This window comes from Callithrix jacchus, chromosome 13, assembly GCF_049354715.1.
Source record: "Callithrix jacchus isolate 240 chromosome 13, calJac240_pri, whole genome shotgun sequence".
Classification (NCBI taxonomy): Eukaryota; Metazoa; Chordata; class Mammalia; order Primates; family Cebidae; genus Callithrix; species Callithrix jacchus.
This window is the reverse complement of record NC_133514.1, coordinates 40,602,416-40,628,456: the sequence shown is the minus strand read 5'-3', so window position 1 is coordinate 40,628,456 and position 26,041 is coordinate 40,602,416. Positions and strand designations below refer to the sequence as shown.

Here is a 26,041-nt window from a genome sequence, read left to right as displayed (position 1 = left end):
CTTATACTCATGCATATATGCCATTGCTATGACTGTTTCATTGGTTATTTAGTACTTTTTTCATTGAAATTATGTATATTTACTGAATTGAAAACCACATTGTTCATTCACTGTATTTTATTAAATTATCTCATATGACACAGAATACATCTAATGTCATAAACTATCTTTTGATGTAATTATTTTTAAATAGCCATTAAAATAATATATGCCTATTGTAAAATAATATATGCCCGATGAAAATAATAATCAAATTCACAGAATAAAGCAAAATCAATCCAATTTGCATATCTGAGATAGAATTACTCTTTTCATTTTTACGAATCTCCCATCAATTTTTTATAGACACACACACACATAAAGTTGTAGAGTATTTATCTATCTACATATCTATCTTTCCTATTTTGCATTCAATATGGTACCTATGCATACATATCAACAGTTTTTGCCTTTCTAGATTTTTTAATTAAATAAAATATGAAATACTTGTATATAAACACATATATATACACAAGGAGGTGCAAGCTCAAATTAATCTCATGTTTAATTATAAAGCCTCTCTGGCTTAATAAGTAACAGAATACAATAAATCCCTTATTGAAGAAAACAGGGAAAAGAAAACTATATTTGACTTTGGAGCAGAAGATATTCTTTGTGAATGAAGAGTAAACCAAAAATGTCCATATTTTGGTTGTAACCAAGTATAAATAAAACCTATTAGTATTTTCACATCTTAATTGCATGTCACTGTGAATGTGTACATATTTAAAATATATTTATTTGATAATTGAAGTATTTGCCATACAAATTGTACTTTTGTTGTAACCTAACTTTACTAATATTCATTTAGAAAATTAGAAGGTAAGAGTATTTACAAATGAAAAAACTGGCATTCCAAATTCTCACACAAAATGCAAGTAACTTCAAAAATTTTGTAACACATTTGCTTTCATTAAATTTACTTTGAAAATTTTGTACCAAATTGATTCCCAAGACTATCTTAAATTTTAAATTCTCCATTGTTTCTAAACAGCCTAAAATATGCTATGTGAGGTAGGAATTGCACAGGAAACAGGAAGCAGCAAGAGTGGCTTAGATAGTTGGTAGTTAATTTTTTTTCCATAGTGCAAAGTAATTTTGGAGGTTGCCCATCCAGAGCAGTTCCTGGGTGCCATTATGGCATCAATGATCCAGACTCAGTCCGGTTTTTAGCTATCGATCTTATACTGTGATCCTCTTTCATATGGCCTTCAAAATGGTTGATTGGAACTCCAGATATATCCACATTTCAAAATGGATGATTGGGAGAAGTTAAAGGAATAATGGGTGCACACCACAATCAGTAAACAGGATGAAGGATGTATGACGGGCAGTCTCCTGCCACAGTGTTCATGACAAAGGTGATGTCCCATCAAGTAGACATCTACTTCAGCAGCTTTAAAACATGCTACCGTTTATCATAAAAATGCAATACATAATATTGTCACAGACGTTTCTGTTCCACGGCAGGGTAGAGATTTTGGGAAGGTGTTATCCAAGTGGTGACCACAAAACTTTGCCTTCATCTATATCATCTATTGTTATCTATTAGCAAACAGTGATCAAATTAGCTGCACGTTGATTGCCCAGGCTTATAGCCTGGGGAAAGATTTCAGCCCTGCACACCGCTGCCTGGATGTAAACTTGGTAAAGCCAGTGGGAGGACTGGCTTTTCTGGCTGAGTGGAAAGCTGAGTGAGGCCCTTCACTGCTGGCTTCCCCCCACTTCCCTGGTGACTTGTACAAGGCAGCATAGGCAGCCATAATCCCCCAGGAAATATAACTCCATTGGCCTGAGAATCACACGCCCATCCCTCACAGGGCCACAGAAAGCTCCACCCAAGGACAGTCTGAGCTCTGACACACCTAACCCTGTTCCCACCTGAGGGTCTTTCTCCACCTGCCCTGATGGTAAAATACATAATCTCTTGGGAGCTCTATGGCCCCACCATGAACTAAGAAATCCGAATACTTATCCAGATGACCCTAAGGAAGGCTAGTATTCTCCCTATACTACTGATGCTCTCTTGAAAGCACCACCTCCTGGCTGGAGGCCAACCAACTCAAATATTTGCAATAACTTGTAAAAGAGCAACTCTATTCCAAGAAAGAAGAAAACAGTTATTCCAACGCCTGTAAGTAACATCCTGGCTAACAAGAGGTCCTGAGTCTGTCCGCGTGACAACTTTATTGCCAGCACAACCAGCATTTGAGAAAACCAGCACAATAAACACAGTTACAACCCAGATCCCTCAGAGTCTGCTTCACTCCCCTGCTGCCTCCACCAGAGAACATGCTGGTATCCATGGCTGAGAGAGCTGAAGATGGATCACATCACAGGACTTTTTGTAGACACATTCAGTAACAGCCCAGGGCCTAGTAGCTCCACTGGGTGGCAAGACACAAAAGAAAAATAAGTCACTGCAGTCCAGCTCTCAAAAAGTCCCACCCCTAGGGGAAGAGGAAGAGCACCAATCAAAGGAGCATTCTGTGGGACAAAAGAGTCTGAACAGTAGCCCTTGATTCCCAGATCTTTCCTTTGACATAGTCTACCCAATGAGAAGGAACCTGAAGAACAATTCTGGTAATGTGACAAAATAAGGTTATTTAACACCCCCAAAAGATCACACTAGCTCATCAGAAATGAATCCAAAGCAAGAAGAAATCTCTGAATTGTCAGAAAAGAAATTTAGAAGTTCAATTATTAAGCTAGTAAAGGAGACACCAGAGAAAGGCACATACCAACTTAAATAAATTTATAAAATGATATAGAATATAAATGAAAAAATCCCCAGAGAAATAAACAACACAAATGAAAAACAATCCCCATTTCTGGAAATAAAAGACACACTTAAAGTAATGCAAAATACTCCAGGAAGTTTCAACAGTAAAATCGAACAAGTAGAAGAACTTCAGAGCTGAAAGACAAGGCTTTCAATGTAACCTAATCTGACAAAGACAAGGAAAAAAAATTTTTTAAAGCCTCCAAGAAGTTTGTGATTATGTTAATCAACCAAACCTAAGGATAAGTAATGTTCCCATCGAAGAAGAGAAATCTAAAGGTTTGGAAAACATATTTGAGGGAATAACAGAAGAAATCTTCCCTGGCCTTGATAGAAATCGAGACATCTTAATGCAAGAAGGTTAAAGAACACCTGAGAAATTTATCACAAAAAGGTCATCACCTAGGCATACAGTCATCAGGTTATGTTAAGGCAAGATAAAAAATAGAATCTTAAGAACTGTGAGACAAAAGTATCATATTACATTTTCTTTATAAAGAAAAACTTTTCAGATCAACAGCAAAGTTCTCAGCAGAAACACTTCAAGCTGGAAGGGATTGGAGTCCTGTCTTTAGCTTTCTTAAACAAAACAATTATCAGCCAAGAATTTTATATCCAGCTAAACAAAGCTTCACAAGTAAAGGAAATATATGGTCTTTCCCAGACAAAGAAATACTGAGAGAATTTATCACTACCAAGCCAACAAACACTACAATAACTGCCAAAAGAAGCTGTTTAAGTCTTGATATATGACAATCCAGATAGAAAAAGCTTCATAAGTAAAGGAAAAATATGGTCTTTCTCACACAAAGAAATGCTGAGAGAATTCACCACTACCAAGCCAGCACAACAAGAACTGCCAAAAGAAGCTCTAAGTCTTGAAATATGCCAAATGGTACCTCCTTAAAGCATAAATTTCACAGGACCTATAAAACACACACCACACACACACACAACAAAACAACAAGATATTCAGGCAACAGATAGCATGATGAACAGAATAGTACCTCACATCTCAATACTAACATTGAATGTGAATGTCCTAAATGCTCCACTTAACAGATACAGAATGGCAGAATTGATAAGAATTCGCCCACCAAATGTCTGCGGCCTTCAAGAGACTCACCTGACCAACAAAGGGCAACCAAATTGGAAAGGAGGAAGTCAAGGTGTCACTGTTCTCTGATGACATGATTACATACCCTGACAGTGTCAAAGAGTCATCCAAAAAGCTCCCAGAACTGACACATGAATTCAGTCATGTTTCAGCATACAAAATCAATGTACACAAATCAGTAGAACTGCTATATTGCCAACAGCAACCATGCTGAGAATCAAATTCAGAAATCAAACCCTTTTATAATAGATGCAAAAAAAGGAAAGGAAAATAAAATAAAATACTTTGAAGTATACCTAACCAAGGAGGTGAAAGACCTCTACAAGGAAAACTACAAAACACTGCTGAAAGAAATACAGACAGCACAAAAAACAGAAATATATCCCATGTTCGTGGATGGGTAGGATCAGTATTATGAAAATAACCATAGAGCCAAGAGAAATCTACAAACTCAATGCAATTCCCATCCAAATTAAATTATCATTCTTCACAGAACTAGATAAAACAATCCTAAAATTCATATGGAACCAAAAAAAGAGCCCGCATAGCCAAAGCAAGACTAAGCAAAAAGAACAAACCTCTAGGCATCATGCTACCCCACTTCAAACTATACTAAAGAAAAACAGCATGGTTGTGTACTCAATGTAGAAGCTAGTGTATATTTTTAGAAAACAAACAAAAAACCAGCATGGCACTGGCATAAAAATAGCAGAGACCAATGGAACAGAATACAGAACTCAGATATAAAGCCAAATACTTACAGCCAACTGATTTTCGACAAAGAAGACAAAAATATAAAGTGAGGAAAAGACGCCGTATTCAACAAATGGTGCTGGGATAATTGTCAAGCCACATATAGAAAAATGAAACTGGATTCTCATCTCTCACCTTATACAAAAATTAACTTGAGATGGATAAAGACTAAAATCTAACACCTGAAACCATACAAATTTTCTGAGATAACATCAGCAAAACCCTTCTAAACACTGGCTTAGGCAAAGACTTCCTGACCAGAATCTACAAGCAAACGCAGCAAAACACAGATAAACAGAAGGGGCTTAATTAAACTAAAAACTTCTGAACGGCAAAAGAAATAATTGACAGAGTAAACAGACAACCCACAGAATGGGAGAAAACCTTTGCGAACTATGCATCCAAAAATGGACCAATATCTAGAATCTAACAGGAACTCAAACAAATCAGCAAGAAAAAAAAACCCTATCAAAAGGATGGCTAATGACGTGAATAGACAATTCTCAAAAGAAGACATAAAAATGATAATAAACATACGTTAAAAATGTTCAACATTACTACTTAACAGCGAAATGCAAATCAAAACCAACAATGTAATATGACCTTACTCCTAAATTATAAGAGGAAAAAATTCCAAAATATTGCCAATATTCTCTAGCAAACGTTTAAAATAAAAAATATTTCCAATTATTTGTTCTTGGGCTTATCATTAGTTGCTTTGTTTGTGTGAGTGCATTAAACATTTTTTGTTCTTTTGTAACATAGTATTATTTGATATAGATTGAAAGAGATCTCTGAAAATAATTACCAAATCTTTGTCTTTGTGCTTAACTTTCCTATTCTCAGTTGATTTACCCGCCAGCAAGAGAATTAAACAAGTCAGAATCCTTGGTATCATTCACTCCTCTCTTTCTACTATGTATATTGCTCCAACTCAGCTGGTTTAAATTTCTGTCTCAAATACAATACATCTACTGGTTTCCATCCCATTACCACTCAGTTTCACCGTTTGGTTATCATTTTTGTGGACCACAGAAATGGAATTCTAACTTTGTATCTCTCAGCTATTGCTATTTCCATTCTTTTTTCCAAAACCTACTTTTATCAGCTTTCCTTCTTCCAACATGTAAATACTGCAAATTGCTGTATTTGGCCAACTTGTTCATGAAGAATATAAGATTCTACACAATCTTGCCAATAGTATCTTCTCTCACATAATATCTAGTTTTTTGTTTGTTTCTCTCTCCTTTTTTATGGTATGAACAAGATGACATTTGCGTTCACTGATGATTCCCTTGGAACCACGTACATCTGTAGGACTCAAATATTTATTTAATGAATGACTGAATGGTCACACTGCCCTTTATGTTTCTCAAAGGTTCAATACAGTATTCCATGGTAGAGTCATTTTAAATATTATTTGTCTTTTATAATACTCTGTCTTCTATTTCGATACCAGTTAAATCCCATCTATCATTGGGGCTCAATGAGAAGGTTTTACTATTCTCAAATATTAGACACATTTCCTGGATTTTATACTTTCATAAATCAATTTTTTCACTACAGCATTCATTACATACTTATTTGTGTTTTCCTCCCTTCATATCTGTACCTGCTATCCCAGTTTGAGCAGGGAAGAAGCTGTTATTGCTTTGTTTACTCTGTTTACATGCAGATAATCAGAGTCTCATCTAGTGCTGGAAACATAGTAGCTCAATACATGAATTATTCATTGTTAGTATAGCAATGCTTGCTGCTAATCAGTGCCCTTTTTATTAGCATGGCATGGAATGCTCTTAATTAAATGGCAAATCTAGGTGGCATGTTGAATAACTAATTTTTGTTCATCCTTTTTAGGTTTGCAGGAATCAAAGATGTGTGAGTTCTTCATACTTGGGTTATGATTGTACTAAACAAAAATGCAACAATAAAGGTGTAAGTAGCGCTACTTTGAGGCAAAAATAGAAATCATTGAACTTCATTTTAGGAAACTAAATGCATTGCTACACACACACACACACACACACACACACACACACACACCCTGCACGAAGGAAAACTGGCCTTATCTGACACACACATTATTTGATAATTCTACCTGAACACATACACATCTAGAGGCTTATCTTAGAAGGCGATATTTCTCTTGCTTTTAGGTATGCAATAACAAAAAGCACTGTCACTGTGGTCCTTCATATTTACCTCCAGATTGCATCGCTCAATCAGATTTCTGGCCCGGTGGGAGTATTGACAGTGGCAATTTTCCACCTGCACCAACCAATCTCCCTCGTAAGTATTAATAATAAATTGGAAATATAATTAAAACATAATTTGAATTGATTTAATTTAGTAACACGAATAATATTTTGTCTACCAATTTATATCTAGACTATGTTTGGACATTAAATTGCATATGAACGTGTATGTTTTACTTCTGTCTCCAGAGAGTAATATATGACAACATATGTAGCATATGTTATGAACATATCAGTCAGGGCCCAGGCATAGAGACAGAAATCACTTTAGTCTTTCCAACAGAAAGAATGTGGTGTGTGAGGCGTCTGGTAACCCTTAATTGCATAGATGAAAAGCTAATCAGAGACAGGTGAGGAAACCCAGAAAATGATTACCAATTTTGGGGACTGGAGGGACAATAAAAAGAGGTGGTATTACTGGAATCAGAATCTGGGGATTTAGTATGTTGCATAACGAGGCAGGGATGTATCGCAGGATTGAAACCACAGGGAGAGTTACTGTTAAGCATGAGCTGGAGGCGTACAGAATATACAGGCACTGTTGGCGATGCTGGAGAGGAAGGTGGAGTAATATCAGAGCTATTTTTACTCTGTGAATCCTCCAAATTTTACTCAGCGATTCCCAGTGATGAAACCTGGCTGGAAGACAGCAGGTCAAGGAGTTTGGGCAGTGTGGTTCCCTGTAATATTGATCACAGCAGGAAAAGCTAGATAGATGAATTTTAGAGAAAGCTGGAAGTTAACTGGCATATCCAATAATGCTTAGGGCCAGGAGATTTCTTTGGTATAGAAACCTAAATTCACACACAATCAGAGCCGTTTTTTCTGATTTTGAGTCATAAGTACTTTCTACATTAATTCCAGTATCTGGAAATATTATATTTCATGTTATATAGTAGTAGATGGATGAGTTTAAAACTTTCTAATTAATGTATTTTCAAGCTATTTCTATTTTACCAGCAACAATTAGCTTATCTTCCCGTTGGCTGCAATTATTTGGTCCTATTTATGCACACACATGCTGGTGAGCAAGGGGGACCACTCCTTGCCAGATTGGTTTTAGTGGTATGATTGACCAATAAAATATGCAGAACTAACATTCTAGGGCTCTCGTGATCATCCTACAGCCTCTAACTAGGTATTTTGGAATACTTAGCTTGTAATTCTCATTCCTGGAAAACTCATTCTCTCATTCACTTCTTGAAAATTATCAGCAATATCTGAAATTTGATTGCACTCAGAAACAAAAATACAACCATTTAATAAGCCCTCCTGAAATTCATGACCAACAAAATTATGAGCAAAATTGAATGTTTTAAGTAACTAAGCTTTAAGGTAATTTCTTATACAGCGATAAATAATAAAAACATTTAGCTATCAATATGTTGTGTATTTATGTAACAGAAATCTAAAATGTGGCCTTAGCTTTGAAATTGGATAGTGTATGGAAGATAGAAAGGCAGGAAACTGTTGAAGTCTTAGAACATGTTGAAGTTGGTGAGCAATCCAAGGACAGTTTAAAAACATGTTAACATGGTGCAGAAAGTGAAAATTATGAAGTGGTAAATTGTTTGGCATCACTGCCGCCTTTGGTGATGTGGAAAATTGAAGTCACGCCTACTGTGGAACTACTAGAACACTCTGGGACATTGGTTCAAGCAAGAATTTTATTGGTGAAAGTAAAACTAATTTTTATTCTCAGCAAGTTTCTTAAAGTAAGGAATGGTGAAATGAGATTAAGCACTGGCTTAATCTCAAATGCTCCAAATTTGAGATTAAAGCAATCAAATTTTATCTGAGATCAAAATTAAGCAAGGCTTTTGATGGTAAATCTCTTTGTTAAAGTCTCAGAAAAACTTAAGTTGATATCTCTTAGATACTTTTTTGTTTTGAGATGGAGTCTTGCTCTGTCACCCAGGCTGGAGTGCAATGATGTCATCTCCACTCACCACGACCTCCACCTCCTGGGTCCAGGTGAATCTCCAGCTCCCAAGTAGCTGGGATTACAGGTGTGCCTCACCACGTCAGACTGATTTTTTGTGTTTTTAGTAGATATGGAGTTTCACCATTTGGCCAGGTTGGTCTTGTACTCCTGACCTAGTGATGATCCACTTGCCTAGGCCTCCCAAAGTGTTGGGATTACAGGTGTGAGCCACTGCATCCAGCTGAGACTCTTTCATCTATACAAAGGCCTTCTAAGTGTTTTATGTAAATGCATGATAAAAACTTTCAAACAATAAGGCTACTAAGAATTTTAAACTGGTCATTTCATAACAGCCTCACAAGATCAAATACAGAGAAAGGCTTATGACAAAGAAATGTATTAGTGTGGCCTTCGTTTAATGGAGTGTGTTTTTATTTGATACATCAGAAATTCAAAAGAATTATATTAGCTCAGGTTGAAACTGATCAAGATAGCATATATGTTCGTTGGTTCCCAATCACCTAACACAATCCATTAAACAAAGGCCACACTAATAAATCTCTTTGTCATATAGGCAAGCAACAGGCTGATAAAGGTACTCAGATGTGAAAAGGACTATTTAGATTATAAACCAAAGGGCACAACCAAAAAGTCAGAAACCACACTTCTTCTTAACCTGTGGGTTTATGATTTTTTTAAATTACCACCAACAAAAATGAACAAACAAACAAAAAACGATAGGCACAGATGGTTTCACAGGTGAATGGAACCAAATTCTTGAAAGAAAGCAATACTCTTTTCAGAAAACAGTGATGGGGAAGTTCCCGTCAACTCATGGTAGGAGGAAACATAATTCTGATGCCACGTTCAAACAAGAAACTCAACAAAGAAGAAAATCACAAAACAATATTCTTCATGAATATGAATATAAAAATCCTCAACAAAATATTAGCCTATGATCTACAGCTATCCATTTTAAAAAGCGTTAGAAGAGTCACTTTGGGCATTTATGTTTTCAAGTTATCTATTTTATATAAAAAATGTTAATTATAAAATTACTAAATTGTTCAAAGGTTTTATTCTGGTAGACTTAGTAAAATACAGAAATATCTTTGCCATATTTCCAGTGCTTGCTTTCAAATATTTGATTTTTTTTCCTCCTAGAAAGGCGCTTCATTGAGAACGTTTACCATTCCAAACCAATGAGATGGCCATTATTCTTACTCATTCCTTTCTTTATTGTTTTCTGTGTACTGATTGCTATAATGGGGAAAGTTTATTTCCAAAGGAAAAAACGGAGAACTGAGGACTATTCAAGCGATGAGTACATAGATTTCATATTTAAGATTTGTTATTTGTATAATTTATAAACATAGTCAATAAATAGCATTGTGGTAGAATAAGTAATAGTTCAAATTTAATTATTGTCTTTGTATGGGAATTTAATAAATTTGAATAAGTAATAGTTCAAATTTAATTATTGTCTTTGTATGGGAATTTAATAACTCCTATATTAATAACTAATGGTGGGGGTGGTGGCTCAAACTGAGGTCCCACCAGTTTCTGAGGCTGAAGCAAGTGAATCACTTAAAGCCAGGAGTTCAAGATTAGGGCAACATGGTGAAACCCCGCCTCTACAAAAAAATACAAAAATTAGCCAGGCATGGTGGCATGCACCTATAGTCCCAGCTACTCAAGAGGCTAAGGTGGGAGGACCACTTGAGCCTGGGAGGTGGAGGCTGCAGTGAGCCGAGATTGTGCCACTGCACTTCAGCCCAGGCAACAGAGTGAGGCTGAGACTCAAAAAAGAGAAAAATTATATATATATATGTAAAATATACACACACATATACATACATATATACACATGTAATTGCTGACCTTCAAGAAAATCTGTTGGTATATGTGTGTATTTATATTTATATATAAATATATATATATACACAATGTGTGTGTAAATGTATATATATAAATATACATATGACATATGATGTATATTTTTTTAAAAAAGCTGAATTTTTATCCTGGGTTTTCCTGTTACCTTACATTAAAGTAGCATAAAAATTCCTTAAGATACAGAAATATTACATAGTTATTTAAGTATTAAATTAGAAATCCATATTCAATTAAGATCAAATAATGAAAAAAGGTAGATAAACTTTAAAGATAAACTTTAATGGATAGTTAAACTTTATCTAATTTTGCCCCTAAAAAAGTCGAGATTCTTATAAGATTAAAATTGCAAACCTTCAAAAAATCTGTTGGTGTACACACAATTGTATATATATATATATACACACACACACATCGTGTAGATTGTATATATAGATACGATGTATGTATATAATAGATACAATGTCTATATATAGGTACCTATCTATAAGATGTATCTATATATATATATATATATATACACACACACACATCGTGTAGATTATATATATAGATACGATGTATGTATATAATAGATACAATGTCTATATATAGGTACCTATCTATAAGATGTATCTATATATATAGATACATGGTGTATCTATATATATACACATGATATTTATGTACACACACACGATGGGTATATACTGTATATGATGTATCTATATAATAGACATATAGATATAATAGATATATCGATATACAATATATATCATGATACATGCGCACACATATATTAACAGAGTTTTTTGAAGGCTGGCAATTTTAAACTTATAAGAATCTGGACTTTTTTAGGGGCAAAAGTAGATAAAGTTTAGCGATCCATTAAAGTTTAAAGTTTACCTTCTTTCATTTTTTTTGATCTTAATTGTTAAATACGGATTTTTAACTTAATAATACTTAAATAACTTTGTAATATTTCTATATCTTAAGGAATTTTTATGCTATTTTAACGGAAGGTAATTAAAAAAGCCCAGGAAAGCAATTTAGCTTTTTTTTTTGTAGTAACATAAATTGAAACACAAGCAGTTAGAAGTAGAAAAATACTAAAACTTAATACATAATAAAAAACTTATCTAGATGATAGCCATGTCTAGTTTACAGAAAACATAAAACAAAAAATTTTTATTAAAAATAAAACCATCTGGCTGGGCGCGGTGGCTCAAGCCTGTAATCCCAGCACTTTGGGAGGCCGAGACAGGTGGATCATGAGGTCAAGAGATCGAGACCATCTTGGTCAACATGGTGAAACCCCGTCTCTACTAAAAATACAAAAATTAGCTGGGCATGGTGGCGCGTGCCTGTAATCCCAGCTACTCAGGAGGCTGAGGCAGGAGAATTGCCTGAACCCAGGAGGCGGAGGTCGCGGTGAGCCGAGATCGCGCCATTGCACTCCAGCCTGGGTAACTAGAGTGAAACTCCGTCTCAAAAATAAAATAAAATAAAACTATCTGCTATAAAGATACAAGTAAATATTAAAACTGTTTATTTTTTTCAAGAAAATTGCTAAAAAAGGATTTTTGCCTAAGAATTATATATCTGTGTCCTTCATTTTGCTTGAAATGAATTGAATTTCATTAAAGTACTTAATAAGACAATGTAAATGAAGAGAGAATATATTTCAAAAGTTGATATGAAATTGCTGAAATAATGTACAGCACCTAAACTAATTAGTAAATACTTAAATTTCCTGAAGTGGTTTTCTCATATTGGATAACTATTGTGGAAAAACTAATATCAAGTATCTTTAGGGAAAAAGCATAGCTAGTGATATGAATAGAAAGTAATGGGTTGAAAATGAATGGCAAAAACATTTAAAGATATTTAACCAATAATATTATGAATACAAAAATGATCTGTTTGTTTTCAGACAGACATATATCGCTGCATTTTTTCATATTTAGTGATGCAAAGATGTGCATTATTAGTCTTGATTACCAGGGCAGAGATATTCTCAGTGATAGGGTATTCTCAAATAAGGGGTGAACCCTGATCTCAGGTAAAAATTCAGAGCTGTTTCAAGACTAACAAATAATACAGAGGTTTGTAAAACCATCTTGAAGAAAATTGAATATTGTTTTAATTTTTAATATGCAGGCAACTTGAAAGTGAGAGTGAACCTAAAGGGTAGGCTGGACAACAGACATGCCATGATATCACTGTGAGTTTCTTTCTTTCCTTTTTTTTTTTTATTATACTTTAACTACTGGGATACAAGTGCAGAATGTGCAGTTTTGTTACATAGGTATACACGTGTCATGGTGGTTTGTTGCACCTATCAACCCATCATCTAGGTTTTAAGCCCTGCATGCATAAGGTATTGATCCTAATGCTCTTCCTCACCTTGCTCCTCATCCCCCGACAGGTCCCAGTGTGTGATGTTCCCCTCTCTGTGTCCATGTGTTCTCATTGTTCAACTCCTCCTTATGAGTGAGAACCTGTGGTGTTTGGCTTTCTGTTCCTGTGTTAGTTTGCTGAAAAGGATGGCTTCCAGCTTTATCCATGTCCCTGCAAAGGACATGAGTGAGTTTCAAATACTTTAAGGATGAGTGAGAGAGAGAGAGAGAGAGACAATGCAGTATATTAGATACACATAACTAAACTAAATATATATTAAGTAGTGACAGTCATATACCTGTATATAATAAAAACAGCAGATAATATTTTTGAGAATTATAATATTTTTCAGAATTTGTAATAGACATGATCAAGTTATAAATGATATTGAAATTTCCCATTTAAAAATTTCTTGCAGTGTTATATTTTAAATTATTTTCCCTAGTTAATTTTACTTCTTTAGCATTTGTGTATTTAAAACGTTGGCTAAAAATAAATTGCATGATATATGTCTACTTTGCAATCAGTTTACTTGCATGCTCTTTGTTGAAGTAGCTATCATTTTAACTTACTTGCTGATAATGGTGACTTTTTTTCATTTATTCAGTCTTCTAGAGTAATTACATGGGATGGATAAACACACAAAAAAATGGAAGAAAAGAGAATGTACATTACCTGATTTCCTGGGACTCAAACCTGCATATTGTGATTTTAATTTGACCAGAAAATATGGTGTACATATATATATACACATACATGTATAATTTCACAGATAATTTACTAATCAGAAATGCATGATAATGAGTTTTACATTACAAATTTCTGTTTTTTTAAGTTCTCTCACACTATTTCTGTGGGTCAGTAGACATTAATTCTGTCAGCAGGGGCATGGTATAAGAAAATATTGTAATGAGGTGGTACCATAATTAAAAGCTGCTGTTATATTTTAAAATGCAATATGTTGTCATATTATATTGTGATGATCCGTAATCAATCAAAGACAATGATCCTAAAATTCGGAGACATTTTCCCCATATGCTGCTGAAAAAAGACATTTTCAGATATACAAACATTCAAAGTAAAGATGAACAAATAAATATATACCATAGGAACGTTCTACAAAATGAAGCAAATTTTTAAGTATAACAGCATTAGTAGGATAAAAGAAGAGTGTATTATAATGCAAAAGGTCAAGCTGTTAGGAAGTTATAATGATAATAATTAAAATTTTATGACTTTTAATATAACTTCAACCTGTAAGAAGAAAATATTGATAGAACAAAAAGGAGAAAAATCATCAAATACACTGAAGAATTTCAGCAATATGATTGGCAAAAATGATCTATTTGATATACCCAACTTCAAAATATAAATGTTAAGTCCATGTGAAATAATTACTGATATATTCTATATGCTTGGGCATATAACAGGTCTAACCAATTTCTCATCACTGAAATACTTCAGATTATGTTGTCTAACGAAAGCAAATTTAAGATCTAAACAATTTATGGATCAAAGAAGAACATTCAGTGGAAATTTGAATATACTTTGAATTGTATACTATGAAAGTATTATAGGAAAAAAATGACTGACGTAGCTAGGCCTTGCTCAGTGGGAATCTGAGACCACTTGAAGATGTTAAAGGAAAATTGAAAATGAACCTATAACTATTGTTAAATTAATTGAATGAAAGAACTAATATAGAAAACTGAAAGATTTAATGAAAATTAAAGAAAATGCTAATATTAAGAATAAACAAAGCTGAAGTTATTTCTTTAAGGAAACCAATAAACCTTTTAAAATATGCTAATACTAGAGAACGATTTTGAAGACACACATGAACAATATCAGAAGTGAAAAGGCACACACTCATAGTCACTAGTAATAGTAAGAAATTAAAACATTTAAATGAAATAGAAGTATTCCTATAAAAAAAGACACTTTCCAAAACTGACCTAAGAAGAATTTAAATATCCACATGTAACTGTAGTTTAAAGCAACTGTAATCAAAATTAAAATGTGTTTTATAAAGAAAATTTAGGTTTTGATGGCTTCCTCTTTGCAAAAAGTAAACACTTAGGAAGATAGAACTTCAGTCCTACACATGCTGATTCCTTTCATGAGGTCAGCAAAAATTAATAACAAAACATGGCTAGGATTAGTCAGCCTGAAAAAAGAAGGAAATCTTGTCACATGAAGTAAAATGGATGACATTTAAGGACATTATGCTGAATGAAATAAGACAGTCACACAAAGGCAACTATTGCATGATTCCACTTATATAAGGTATCTAAAATACTCAAGCTATTTGATTAAATTTGACTGGATTCCCTAATTTATAAGCAGATACACACATAAGACACATGTGTTTTTAGGTACTAGAAATAGACTTGAAGTTTTTTAATTTGATGAAAGGGATCAACAAAACATGAATAATGAAAATAATTAATATTGAATATTTAGTCTTTCCTCCTAATATTGTGAAGAAGTTAAGAGAATTCACTATTAACATTTTTATATATCTTTGTGGAAATTCCAGTCAGTAAATATGGCTACAAAAAATATAAACTTTAAAAAGGAATCTTTATCCAAAGAAAACCTTATTATAATATAAACACAGAAAATCCAAAATAATCTATAGATAAAATATTTGAATTACCAAGTGAATCTGAAAAATCCATTGGGTATAAATTGAATACACAAGTATCCCATTTGTATATAAGATACAAAATATAAAAACTAGGACATTTTAAAGAATATTATTTACATTAACACTAAACATACTGAATTCTTGAAAATAACCATTCTAGAAAAACTATGACATCTGTACATACAAAATGATAAATTACTATTAAAAGAAATTAAACAATAGTGTTAGGCCTTTCTTGCTTTGCTGTAAAGAAAAACCCCAGGCTGGGTAATTTATAAGTAAATCACACTACCTAACTTCAAAATGGGCAAACATCACGGCACTGGCGCAGACACATCGACCAATGGAACAGAGTAGAGAGCCAAGAAATAAATCTATGCATTTACAGCCAACTGATTTCCGACAAAGGCACCAAGCATACATATGAGGAAAAAGTTTCCTCAACAAATGATGTTGACAAAACTGGTTACCTATATGCAGAAGAATGAAATTAGATCCTTATATCTCACCATATACATACATTATCTTAAAATGAATTAAAGACTTAAATATAAAACCTGATATTGTAAAAGTGTAGAAAAAACATAGGGGAAATTTGAGTAATGATTTTTTGAAAAATGACCTCAAAAATACAGACAACAAATGCAAAAACAGGCAAATAGAATTGTGCCATACTAAAAAGCTTCTGTACAGCAAACAAGACTCAGAGTAAAGTAACAGCTCACAGAAAAAGATAAAAGATTTGCAAACCATACATCTGATAAGGGGTTAATATTCAAAATATTAACAAACTCAAACAGCAAGAAAGCAAATAGCCTGATTAAAAAATGGACATAATAAAGGAATAGACTTTCTCAAAAGAATGCATACAAATTGCCAGCAGGTAAATTAAAAAATGCTCAGCATCACTAATCACCAGAAAACATAAATCAAAACCACAATGAGCTATAATGTTAGATTGGCTGTCATCAAAAAGATAAAAGATAGTGAGCACAGATGAGGATGCAGAAAAAAGAGAACACTTATACACTGTTGCTGGGAATATAAATTAATACAATCATTATAGGAAACAGTATGGAGCTTCCTCAAAAAATTAAAAATCAGAACTGTGTGACTCAGCAATCCCACTACTGGTTATATATATATACACACACACACAATAATTCAGCCATAAAAAGGGAAATTATGTCATTTGCTACATTTATGAACCGGGAGGCCATTATGTTAAGTAAAATAAGCCACAGAAAGACAAATATCACATTGTCTCACTTATGTGGGATCTATTAAAAGTTGATTTTGTAGAAGTAGAGAGAGTAGAATGGTGGTTACCAGAAACTGAAGTGATTAGAAGAGAAAAGGAATATGGAGAAATGTTGGCCCAAAGAGGAATATTCTCAAGAGATCTATCGTGCTAACTATAGTTCATGACAGCATATTTTATTATTACAAAACACAGCAGATATTATGTGTATCACAATGTTAATTATTTGAGATAATGCATTTATCAGTTAGTTACATTTAATCACTCCACAATGTATATATGTTTCCAAACATTATGCTATACATGATAAGTACATGTAATTTTATATGTCAATTGAAAAACAGTGGATTTAATGCAAAAAGGAAAAATGCAAAGTAGACATAATAACAGGGCCAACTTATTGAAATTGTTTCATTACTTTTAAATATGTGGTTTTTAAAAAAAGAAAGTTTCTACTAAGAAGCTGATAGTATTTTATCAATATCTGAGAGGTAAGTGACCTGCTCCAACTCCAACCCCAACTCAGAGACCAACGACATATGAAATCTATCTACTCCAGTCCAGTGGAGTTCAATTGTAATCATGAGAATTGTAATTTAGGACAGAAAATAGTTTAAAAAATGAGCTGAATTTAGTAACCTATTTAAAGCCCTAGAATCTGAAAAAAACTACAGGGAGGCCAGAATATGTTGCACTATCCTTTTCTTGCAATAGAATCAATAGTTTGAGTAAAGTGGCCTGAGTTGGTATGCCAATTATCTCAGAACTGTTAGCCACAGGGACTCAAAGTACCACAATCCCTTCGACAGACAAGGAGGACCTAAGATGTGTGTAAGTGAAATGGAAATACCATAGTGGAAATGTGAAATTACACACAGTAAAGTTTGAATCTAAAGACTGCACCGTGCTCTCTTTGTTTTTACCTGAACATATAATTGGTATGGGTATTCTGTGTGAATGGGGTGTGTCGCCCTTTTCAAAGGAGGACAGAAAAGGACATTGATTAAAGTTTACCCTTTAACTAATTTTTGCAGCAATACTAAATAAGAACCTTTAGAATAGTCCATGCCCTCCTCAGTATCAAACATTAGGCAATAAAGAATTCCACAAGGTCAATAAGAGAACATTAATTAAGGAAATGGTTGTCAGAGTTTTAATTCTAATTTTCTTTTTAAATGCACTGTTTGGTTAGATGCAAAGCTGAATATGAAATAAACTTCCTTTCTCAGAAACTTTTGTCATTTATAATCTATCTACCTATCCATCTATCTATCTATTATCTAATCTATTTATATCTACCTCCATACCTATTTATTTGATACTAAGCAATCTTTCACAGTCTTAAGAACTTAGTTATAAGATAGGCCTTTATGCTGAACATCACTAGATCATGGAATAATTCAATATGATTAATAACCACCTCAGCAAGGAACACTATAAATTTACAATACACTTGAAATTGAAATCTTTATCGGAATCTCTCTCAGGCTCATATGTTTCAAGATAAGGACATAGTTTACAGATTCTGACCATGTAAAGATATTTAAGATTGGGCATTTGATGGGGCTCGAAGTCTCAGTAGAGCATATTAACACTAAATTTTCTATTCAAAGAGGAAGGATTTGGTGTAGCAAGAGAGAGTGCTGGTGAGCCCCTGGGATCCAACAGGCATCCATGTGCAAGGTCCCCAGGGTTCTTATTAATTTTTATATGTAGAGACTCATGGCTTAGACTCTGCATGGAATGACAAAAGTTTCTGGAATAGATTCTGTCTCTAGGAAAGCTCATGGCTGAAGTTCAAAGTGGAGTCTTTATGCATTTATATATAGAAGGAAAATCCGGGTTGTATAATCAGGTTTTCCAGGTGAGTCAATTGGTCCTGGAGGTTTTCACAGAAAGAAATTATACCTTAAACAGCAAATTATTTCTTCTCTTAGCTAAGCCAAGAGTCAAAGCCAAACATTCAGGCAACTACAGATATAAGAATAGAGTTCTCTCAGTTTATTTGTAAAATAAGTCTACTCTCCCTGTATAATCCGCAACTGACTTTCTCACCACTGGTTAGGTAGTTTTAATTATAAATTACATGTGATCATTGTTCTGAAACTTTTTTACTGTGCAGTTAAAGCAACAACAACAAATCCAAAATAGTAATTATTTATTTTATGGTCCAAAATATGATCTATCTTGGTTAACGGTCCATGTACACTTGAGAAGATGGTGTATCTGGATGTTGGGTGCCTGAATGCCAATTAGGTCAAGTTGCTTGACAGTTTTCTTCACATCCTCTATATCTTTACTGATTTTCTTCCCAGCATTTCTTACAGATATTGAAAGAGGACTAATGAAATCTACAACTATAATTGAGGACATGTCTGTTTCTCTGTTCAGATCCATCAGTTTTCTTGTTTTATTGTCATGCATACACATTTAGCATTGTTATCTTCTTGGAGAATTTTCCCCTTATAATTGGTAATGTCCCCCCTTTTCTCTGAAAACTGTCTGTTGGAATATCTGAAATTACTCTAAGTACCTGGACTTTAATTAGTGTTTGCCTGATACATTTGTCTTTTTACCTTTGACCTATCTAAATCTTTATATTTAAAAGAGGTTTCTTGTAGAGGCATACAGATGGACCTTGCTTTCTAATTCAATCAGACAATGTCTACCTCACGACTTGTATTTAGTCCAGTAGTTAGCATATACTTTTTTCTGTAAAGAGCCAGATAATAAATGTTTTCGGCATTATAAGTCACATGACTTCTGTCACAAATCCTGAAATCTGCTGTTACGGTGTCAAAATGCAACAACAATGTAACTTTTTTTTTTCTGAGACAGTCTTATTTTTTTCCTTTGGCTGGAGTGCAGTGGCATGATCTCAGCTCACTGTCACCTCTGCCTCTCAGCTTCAAGTAATTCTCCTCTCTCAGCCTTCCAAGTAGCTGCGATTACAAGCACCCACCACCACAGCTGGCTAATTTTCATATTTTTAGTAGAGATGAGGTTTCACCATGTTGACCAAGCTGGTTTCAAACTCCTGATCTCAGTTGATCCACCCACCTCAGCCTCCCAAAGTGCTATGATTACACATGTGAGAGCCGCTGCACCTGGCCAATAATACAACATTTCATTGCTACACCACATTTTGTAAATAAATAAATAAATAAAATGTATTTATTCATTATTATATTTTTATTTGTTATATATCAGTTGACAGACATTTGGACTTTTTCCACTTTTTCTCTATTATGGATAATGCTGCTATGAATTCTAATGTACCAGTTTTTCATGGACATATGTTTCTATTTCTCTTGGATATTTACCTAGAAGTGAAATTGTGGGATTATAAAGTAATGCTGTCACAATAGCCATTCAATTTGTCAATTATCTCTATTGGTTTACTTTCAAAAATATTTAAACTTTGACTACGCTTACCATTCCTAGTTTGAACCATTGCTTTTTCTCTCCTTGACTTGTTACAGCCCCATACTTGTTTTATCCACTTTCCCCCTTGCCTATCTATAATCTATTTGCAAAAAAAATTCATCTTTTAAAGTGTAAATTTATTGATTGATCTTTAGATCTTATACTATATAGTTTGGATGTTTGTTCACCCAAAATATAATGTCGAAATTTGATTTCCAGTATTAGAATTGGGTCCTAATGGGAGGTGTTCGGGTCATGGAGGCAGATCTCTCATGAATTACATGGTGCATCCTCATGGTAATGAATGAGTTCTCTCTCTGTTAGTTCCTTTAAGAACTGGATGTTAATAAGAGCCTGACACCTCCCCCTGCATCTTGAGTCCTCTCTCACCACGTGATCTCTGCACACGGCTGCTCCCGTTTATCTTCCACAGTGAGTGGAAGCAGCCTGAGGATTTCACCAAAGCTCAATCTTGCATCCAACAGAATTGTGAGCAGAATAAACTTTTTATAAAAAAAAAAAGAGAGAGAGAAGTACCCAGTCTCACATATTCCTTTGTAGCAACAGAAAACAAAGACACCTTACATAAGATTTACTTTTCTGACCTACACTACAACAACCCTCCAGCTACCTCTGCCATGAAGGTCTCTGACATGCCCTGGATACATTTTGCCCATTGTCTTGATGATTAACATTCAGCTTATTATTATTTATGCAAATTTGTGCATCAGGCTTCAGTATTTCCCGAGAAAATGGGTTTTTCTTTTTTATCACATCATCAGGCTGTAAGTTTTTCAAACTTTTGTGCTCTGCTTTCTCTTGAATGCTTTGATGTTTAGAAATTTCTTCCACCAGATACCCCAAATCATCTTTCTCAAGTTCAAAGTTTCACATATCTCTAGCGCAGGAGCAAAAAGCCACCAGTCTCTTTGCTAAAGCACAGAGTCACCTTTTCTCCAGTTCCCAACGAGTTCCTCATCTTCATCTGAAACCACATCAGCCTGGATTTCATTGTTCATATCAATATCAGCATTTTGGTCAAAGTCATTCAACAAGTCTCTAGGAAGTTCCACCATTACATATGACATTCACTGTGGGTTTTTTGTATATACCTTTAATTATTTTGTGATAGTTTCCCCCATTTCTAGCTTCCTGAGGCTTTTTATCATTAAGTGCACCGAATGTTGTCAAGTGCTTATTCTGCTTCACTTAGGCTGATCACGTGGTTCTTTTCCTTCATTCTATTACATGGATTGGTTTTCATATATAGAACTTCATGATGTGTCCTATAATTGTATTTGATACAAACTGTATAGGAAACAAGCCAATGAAATATTCCATATTCCTTTTTTGTCTTATTGTTTGAGAATAAAGACATGTATTTTACTGTCTACATTCTAGATATCAGGGAATGGCATCACAATATACACAGTTTCAACAACATAACTTGCTGTACCTTACTCAAAATAACAAAATAGGTAAAAAACAAGTTCGATGTGTCATGGCTAAATGCCTTATAAAATATCTCTTGAAGTCTCACAACATACTCATGAGTTAGGTATGACTTTACCTGTTTTATTATTAAGGGAATTAAAGATGCAGAGAAGCTAGAATCATTTTGAAATACAGCTAGTCAGTTATTGAGACTTGGATATGTCACTTCCTTTAACACACTGCAGCTTTCTAACCATTATCATACATATCGTATTAATTAATTTTAAACTTTCTAATTAGTTCTAAGAATTTTTGTGGAAAATCTCTTAGCATAAATGTTTGTGTCAACAAAGGATACATTTTACAGGTGTGAGGTGACATCACATTGTGTGAGATTTTCATTGGCATTTCCCAGATAATAGTGACGTTGACCATGTTTTCATATTAACTATTGGCCATTTGGATGTCTTTTTTTGAGAAATGTCAATTCAGGTCCTTTGCACATTTCAAAACAATATTATTCGGTTTCTTGTTATTGAGTTGTCACCTATAAATTTTGGATATTAACCCCTTACCTGATGTGTAATTTGCAAATATTCCCTCTTATTATGTAGGTTGTCTCTGCGCTCTATTGTTTCGTTTTATCAAAGCTTTTTAGTTTAATGTAATCCCCTATTATCTATTCATGCTTTTTTTACCTTTTGTGGTTCAGAATAAACAAATATATAGAGATAGAAGGTAGATAAGTGACTGCCTGGGGCTGTGAAACAAAGGAGAAGTTAGGGGGAAAGTAGGAGAAAAAATGGAGAGTGATTACTAACGTTTCTGGAGTTTTTTTTTTTTGAAAGGTGAAATGTTCAAAAATTGATTATGGTAGTGCTTGCACAATTCTGTGATCTTACTAAAACCACTGTGTTACATAACTAAAATGGGTGAATTGTTAGGAGGCAAGGCGGACAGATCCTCTGAGGTCAGGAGCTGGAGACCAACCTTACCAACATGGTGAAACCCCGTCTAAAAATACAAAAAAAATTAGCTGGGCGTGGTGGCACATACCTGTAGTCCCAGCTATTCGAGAGGCTGAGACAGGAGAACTGCTTGAACCTGGGAGACAGAGGTTGCAGTCAGCCGAGATCGTGCCATTGCTCTCCAGCCTGGGAGACAAAGACTCCATCTCTAAATAAATAAATAAATGGATGAATTGTGTGATATGTTAATTATGTCTCAATAAAGCTAGTTAAAATCAAATTCAAGTCGGCTGTTTAGCCTTTTTGTGTGCTAGGTATTTGGTATGCTTTCATTTTCTTTTTGAAACTGTATTTTTAAATATTCGATAATTATTTCCCTAGTATGCATATAGTACTTGAAGAACAATGAAAAAGTTAAATAAACCATTGATTTTCACTCAGACAAAATGTAAGAACAAAGTAAATATGAGCACAAACATAATTTTATAGGTGAATGTGTATATATACATCACCATGATTGGTGTCTTTCTCAATATTCTGTGGCCCTGTAATTTGCAGGAATGGTATTTCAGAATCTGCAGTGAGGAAAAACGTGAGCATTCCCAGTGTATCACAGCATCCTTTCTTCACTGATCTGCTCATCTTACATCAATCACTATACTTCCAAGCCCCAATACACACACATACACACACACACACACACCCCAAAACCAGACTTTGTCCAATTCTAGAAAGAGGCTCCACTAGAAGAGGGAGTATTACCCAGAGTCATCCCCCACACTCTGAATCTTCTTGGCCTCAACCCGGAATGGGAAAGGAAGTATGGGCTGTAGGTGTCAGACCCCATCGAACCTCCTTTTTCCCCCACCTCCCCAGGAAATGCACCCTCTTGTGCAGAGTCAAGTAAGTGAGGAACAGCTGTCTGAGTTCTGGGCTGAGCTCTCCAACTAGCAGATCCAACCAGATTCTGGTGGCACGGTGGCCCTGAAACTGGGCAGGCTCTGACCACACCCCACCCCAGCCTGGCCTGAGGTTCAAGACCAAGGAGGATGATGCCTACCTGGCCTTGAGGCTCTGAGGCTCTGGAGCGACAGGCTCTGTTTCTTCTCCCCAGCTTGGCCTGAGCTACTGGAACAGGGAGGGTGACACATGCCTCCTCGCTGGAAACTGAAATGCAGTCCTCTTACAGAGGAAAATTTTTCACTTGCAACGACCTGCGGAGGTCAGCCGGCCCAGGCCTGAGAGGATCAGCAAGAGAGCACTGCGTGGCCAGCGGCGTAGCCACAATGATGGCTGCTGAGCGTGGAACGGAGGCTGCTTGTGGGCAGGACAGGGGAGGCCAAGTGGAGCTCAAGAACGGTGGGGTCTGGAGGGCGCGGCGCAGTTCTGTGGAGTCGGGGGCTCCCACCCACAGCCGGCTGCACGGGAGGAGGCACATGGGAGTCTGGGCTTCTGCATATGAGGGCTTTATTTTCCAAAAGTTTGACATTTACAATTTATTCCGGGGTAACACAAGGTTATAAAGCACATTTGTTCCTCTAGGTTGTTTGCTGTAGAACTTCTTTGCAATATCCCATGTCACAGCTTTCTGGTACAATGGATGAATTGCTATAGTGAGGAAAAACAGAACAAATAGAAATTTACAATATGTATAGAAGGAGCCAATTAACTATTTTAAATCATATTTACTACTGAATTTCTACTTTATAATTGCTAAAAATAAAAAATTATAGATAAATTTGATTACGTTATAGATGTTACATTATTTATATTATAGATAAGTTTGGTTCTTAGAAAACTCTCTAAGGAGTCCAAATAAAAAGCTAAACATAAAATACATATGTATGTTATTGTACTTTAGCGTTGATTTATAATTTACCAGAAAAACAAAATTATAACTATGAAATGACTATGTAAAAATGATCAAAATCCATTTATTTATTCAATTTTGTACACTTGTTTCTTAGAAAATCCTCCGGCCTAGGGGGACAAAATTAAAAATTAATCTTTATTTCTTTTTCCCATTAATATGAAGTTCATACACGAAAACAATAGAGTTAACATGGAAAGAATTTTCATTTTATAGTTAATATTCAGGTTGCTAACTTTAATTTTGTCACAGTTTCTTTATTTGTCTTATAAAAATACATCATTGTAGTAAAATACACATTCTAACCGTTTTGAAGTATACAGTTCAGTGGTACTAAGTACATTCTGTAAGATTTATTGCTGAGGTAAAATGAGGAAACTGAGGCAAGTATAAGCAAGTGAGAAGCTAATTTACTCAGCTCCTGGGCGAGCTTCAGTGGTCCAAGGGGAGGCCAGAGAAATCATGCCCGGCTGTTCAGGGTGTGGGGTTCTATGGGGAGGGCAGCCAATTGATTGGCTACTGGGGAAACAAAGAGAAGGCATTTCTATTGGCTGTTGAGGAGCAGGAAGTACATGGAGTTAAAGTAGGAAGTACATGAAACTAGCTGCCATTGGGTGGGCGGGACCTTGGGTAAGTGGGCCTGCCAGGGGCGTACAGGACAGGCTGTTGCTGGGCAGGGTACGGTCGGGGCTTCTTTAAAAAATTTCTCTGCAGGGCTTTTTAACAGCGGGCTGGAGGTTGGATGCATGATTTAGTGCTGAGTGTGGGCTTGGGCACGGTATGCAGAGGCGGGTGCGGGGAAGCTATGTGGGGAAGCCAAATAATGAGCTCCGGTGATGATGCAGGTATCAGGTGCGGAGAGTGATGAATGTGTCAGTTTGACTCCCGGCAAGGCAACCGGCCTTACACATTCCTATTGTACCACCTTCACCACCATCTATCCCGAGAAACATTTTCATCTTGCAAAAGTGAAATGCTGTGCTCAGTAAAGAATAACTTCTCATGAAAGAATACTTACTAAACAACTTCCCAACCTTTGTGGCCCATAAACACAGGAAAATATGCTCAATATCACTAATCATTAGGGAAGTGCAAATCAAAACCATAATGAGATACCATCACACCCATTAAGATAGATACTATGTTTTTTAAAAAGCAGAAAATAACAATCCTAGCACGATTATGGGCAAACTGGAACCCTTTTGGACCGTAGGTGGGAATGCAAAATTGTATAACTACTGTAAAACATGGTATGCCAATTCCTCAAAAAATAAAAATAGAATTACCTAA

General features: G+C 35.0%; 1 protein-coding gene and 1 long non-coding RNA gene across 4 annotated transcripts in view; one reads left to right on the top strand and one right to left on the bottom strand.

Moving 5' to 3' along the window:
- Nucleotides 1–14,096, top strand: part of ADAM2 (ADAM metallopeptidase domain 2) — a 75,137-nt gene extending 61,041 nt beyond the window's left edge. For 2 of the 3 annotated variants that reach the window (XM_078347535.1, XM_054243878.2), the window contains exons 18-22: nucleotides 6,549–6,626; nucleotides 6,848–6,980; nucleotides 10,035–10,194; nucleotides 12,903–12,966; nucleotides 13,750–14,096. In XM_078347535.1, the coding sequence (XP_078203661.1) occupies nucleotides 6,549–6,626; nucleotides 6,848–6,980; nucleotides 10,035–10,194; nucleotides 12,903–12,936 (405 nt within the window). In that variant the 3' untranslated portion in view covers nucleotides 12,937–12,966; nucleotides 13,750–14,096. The remainder of the gene's footprint in view (nucleotides 1–6,548; nucleotides 6,627–6,847; nucleotides 6,981–10,034; nucleotides 10,195–12,902; nucleotides 12,967–13,749) is intronic. The other variant, XM_035270361.3, reaches the window with a different exon arrangement.
- LOC144578968 (uncharacterized) overlaps nucleotides 1–26,041 on the bottom strand; it is a 50,488-nt gene that overhangs the window by 19,240 nt on the left and 5,207 nt on the right. The window contains exons 2-3 of the long non-coding RNA XR_013525629.1: nucleotides 23,942–24,489; nucleotides 22,970–23,089 (exon numbers count right to left, since the gene is read on the bottom strand). This is a non-coding gene — a long non-coding RNA (uncharacterized LOC144578968). The remainder of the gene's footprint in view (nucleotides 1–22,969; nucleotides 23,090–23,941; nucleotides 24,490–26,041) is intronic.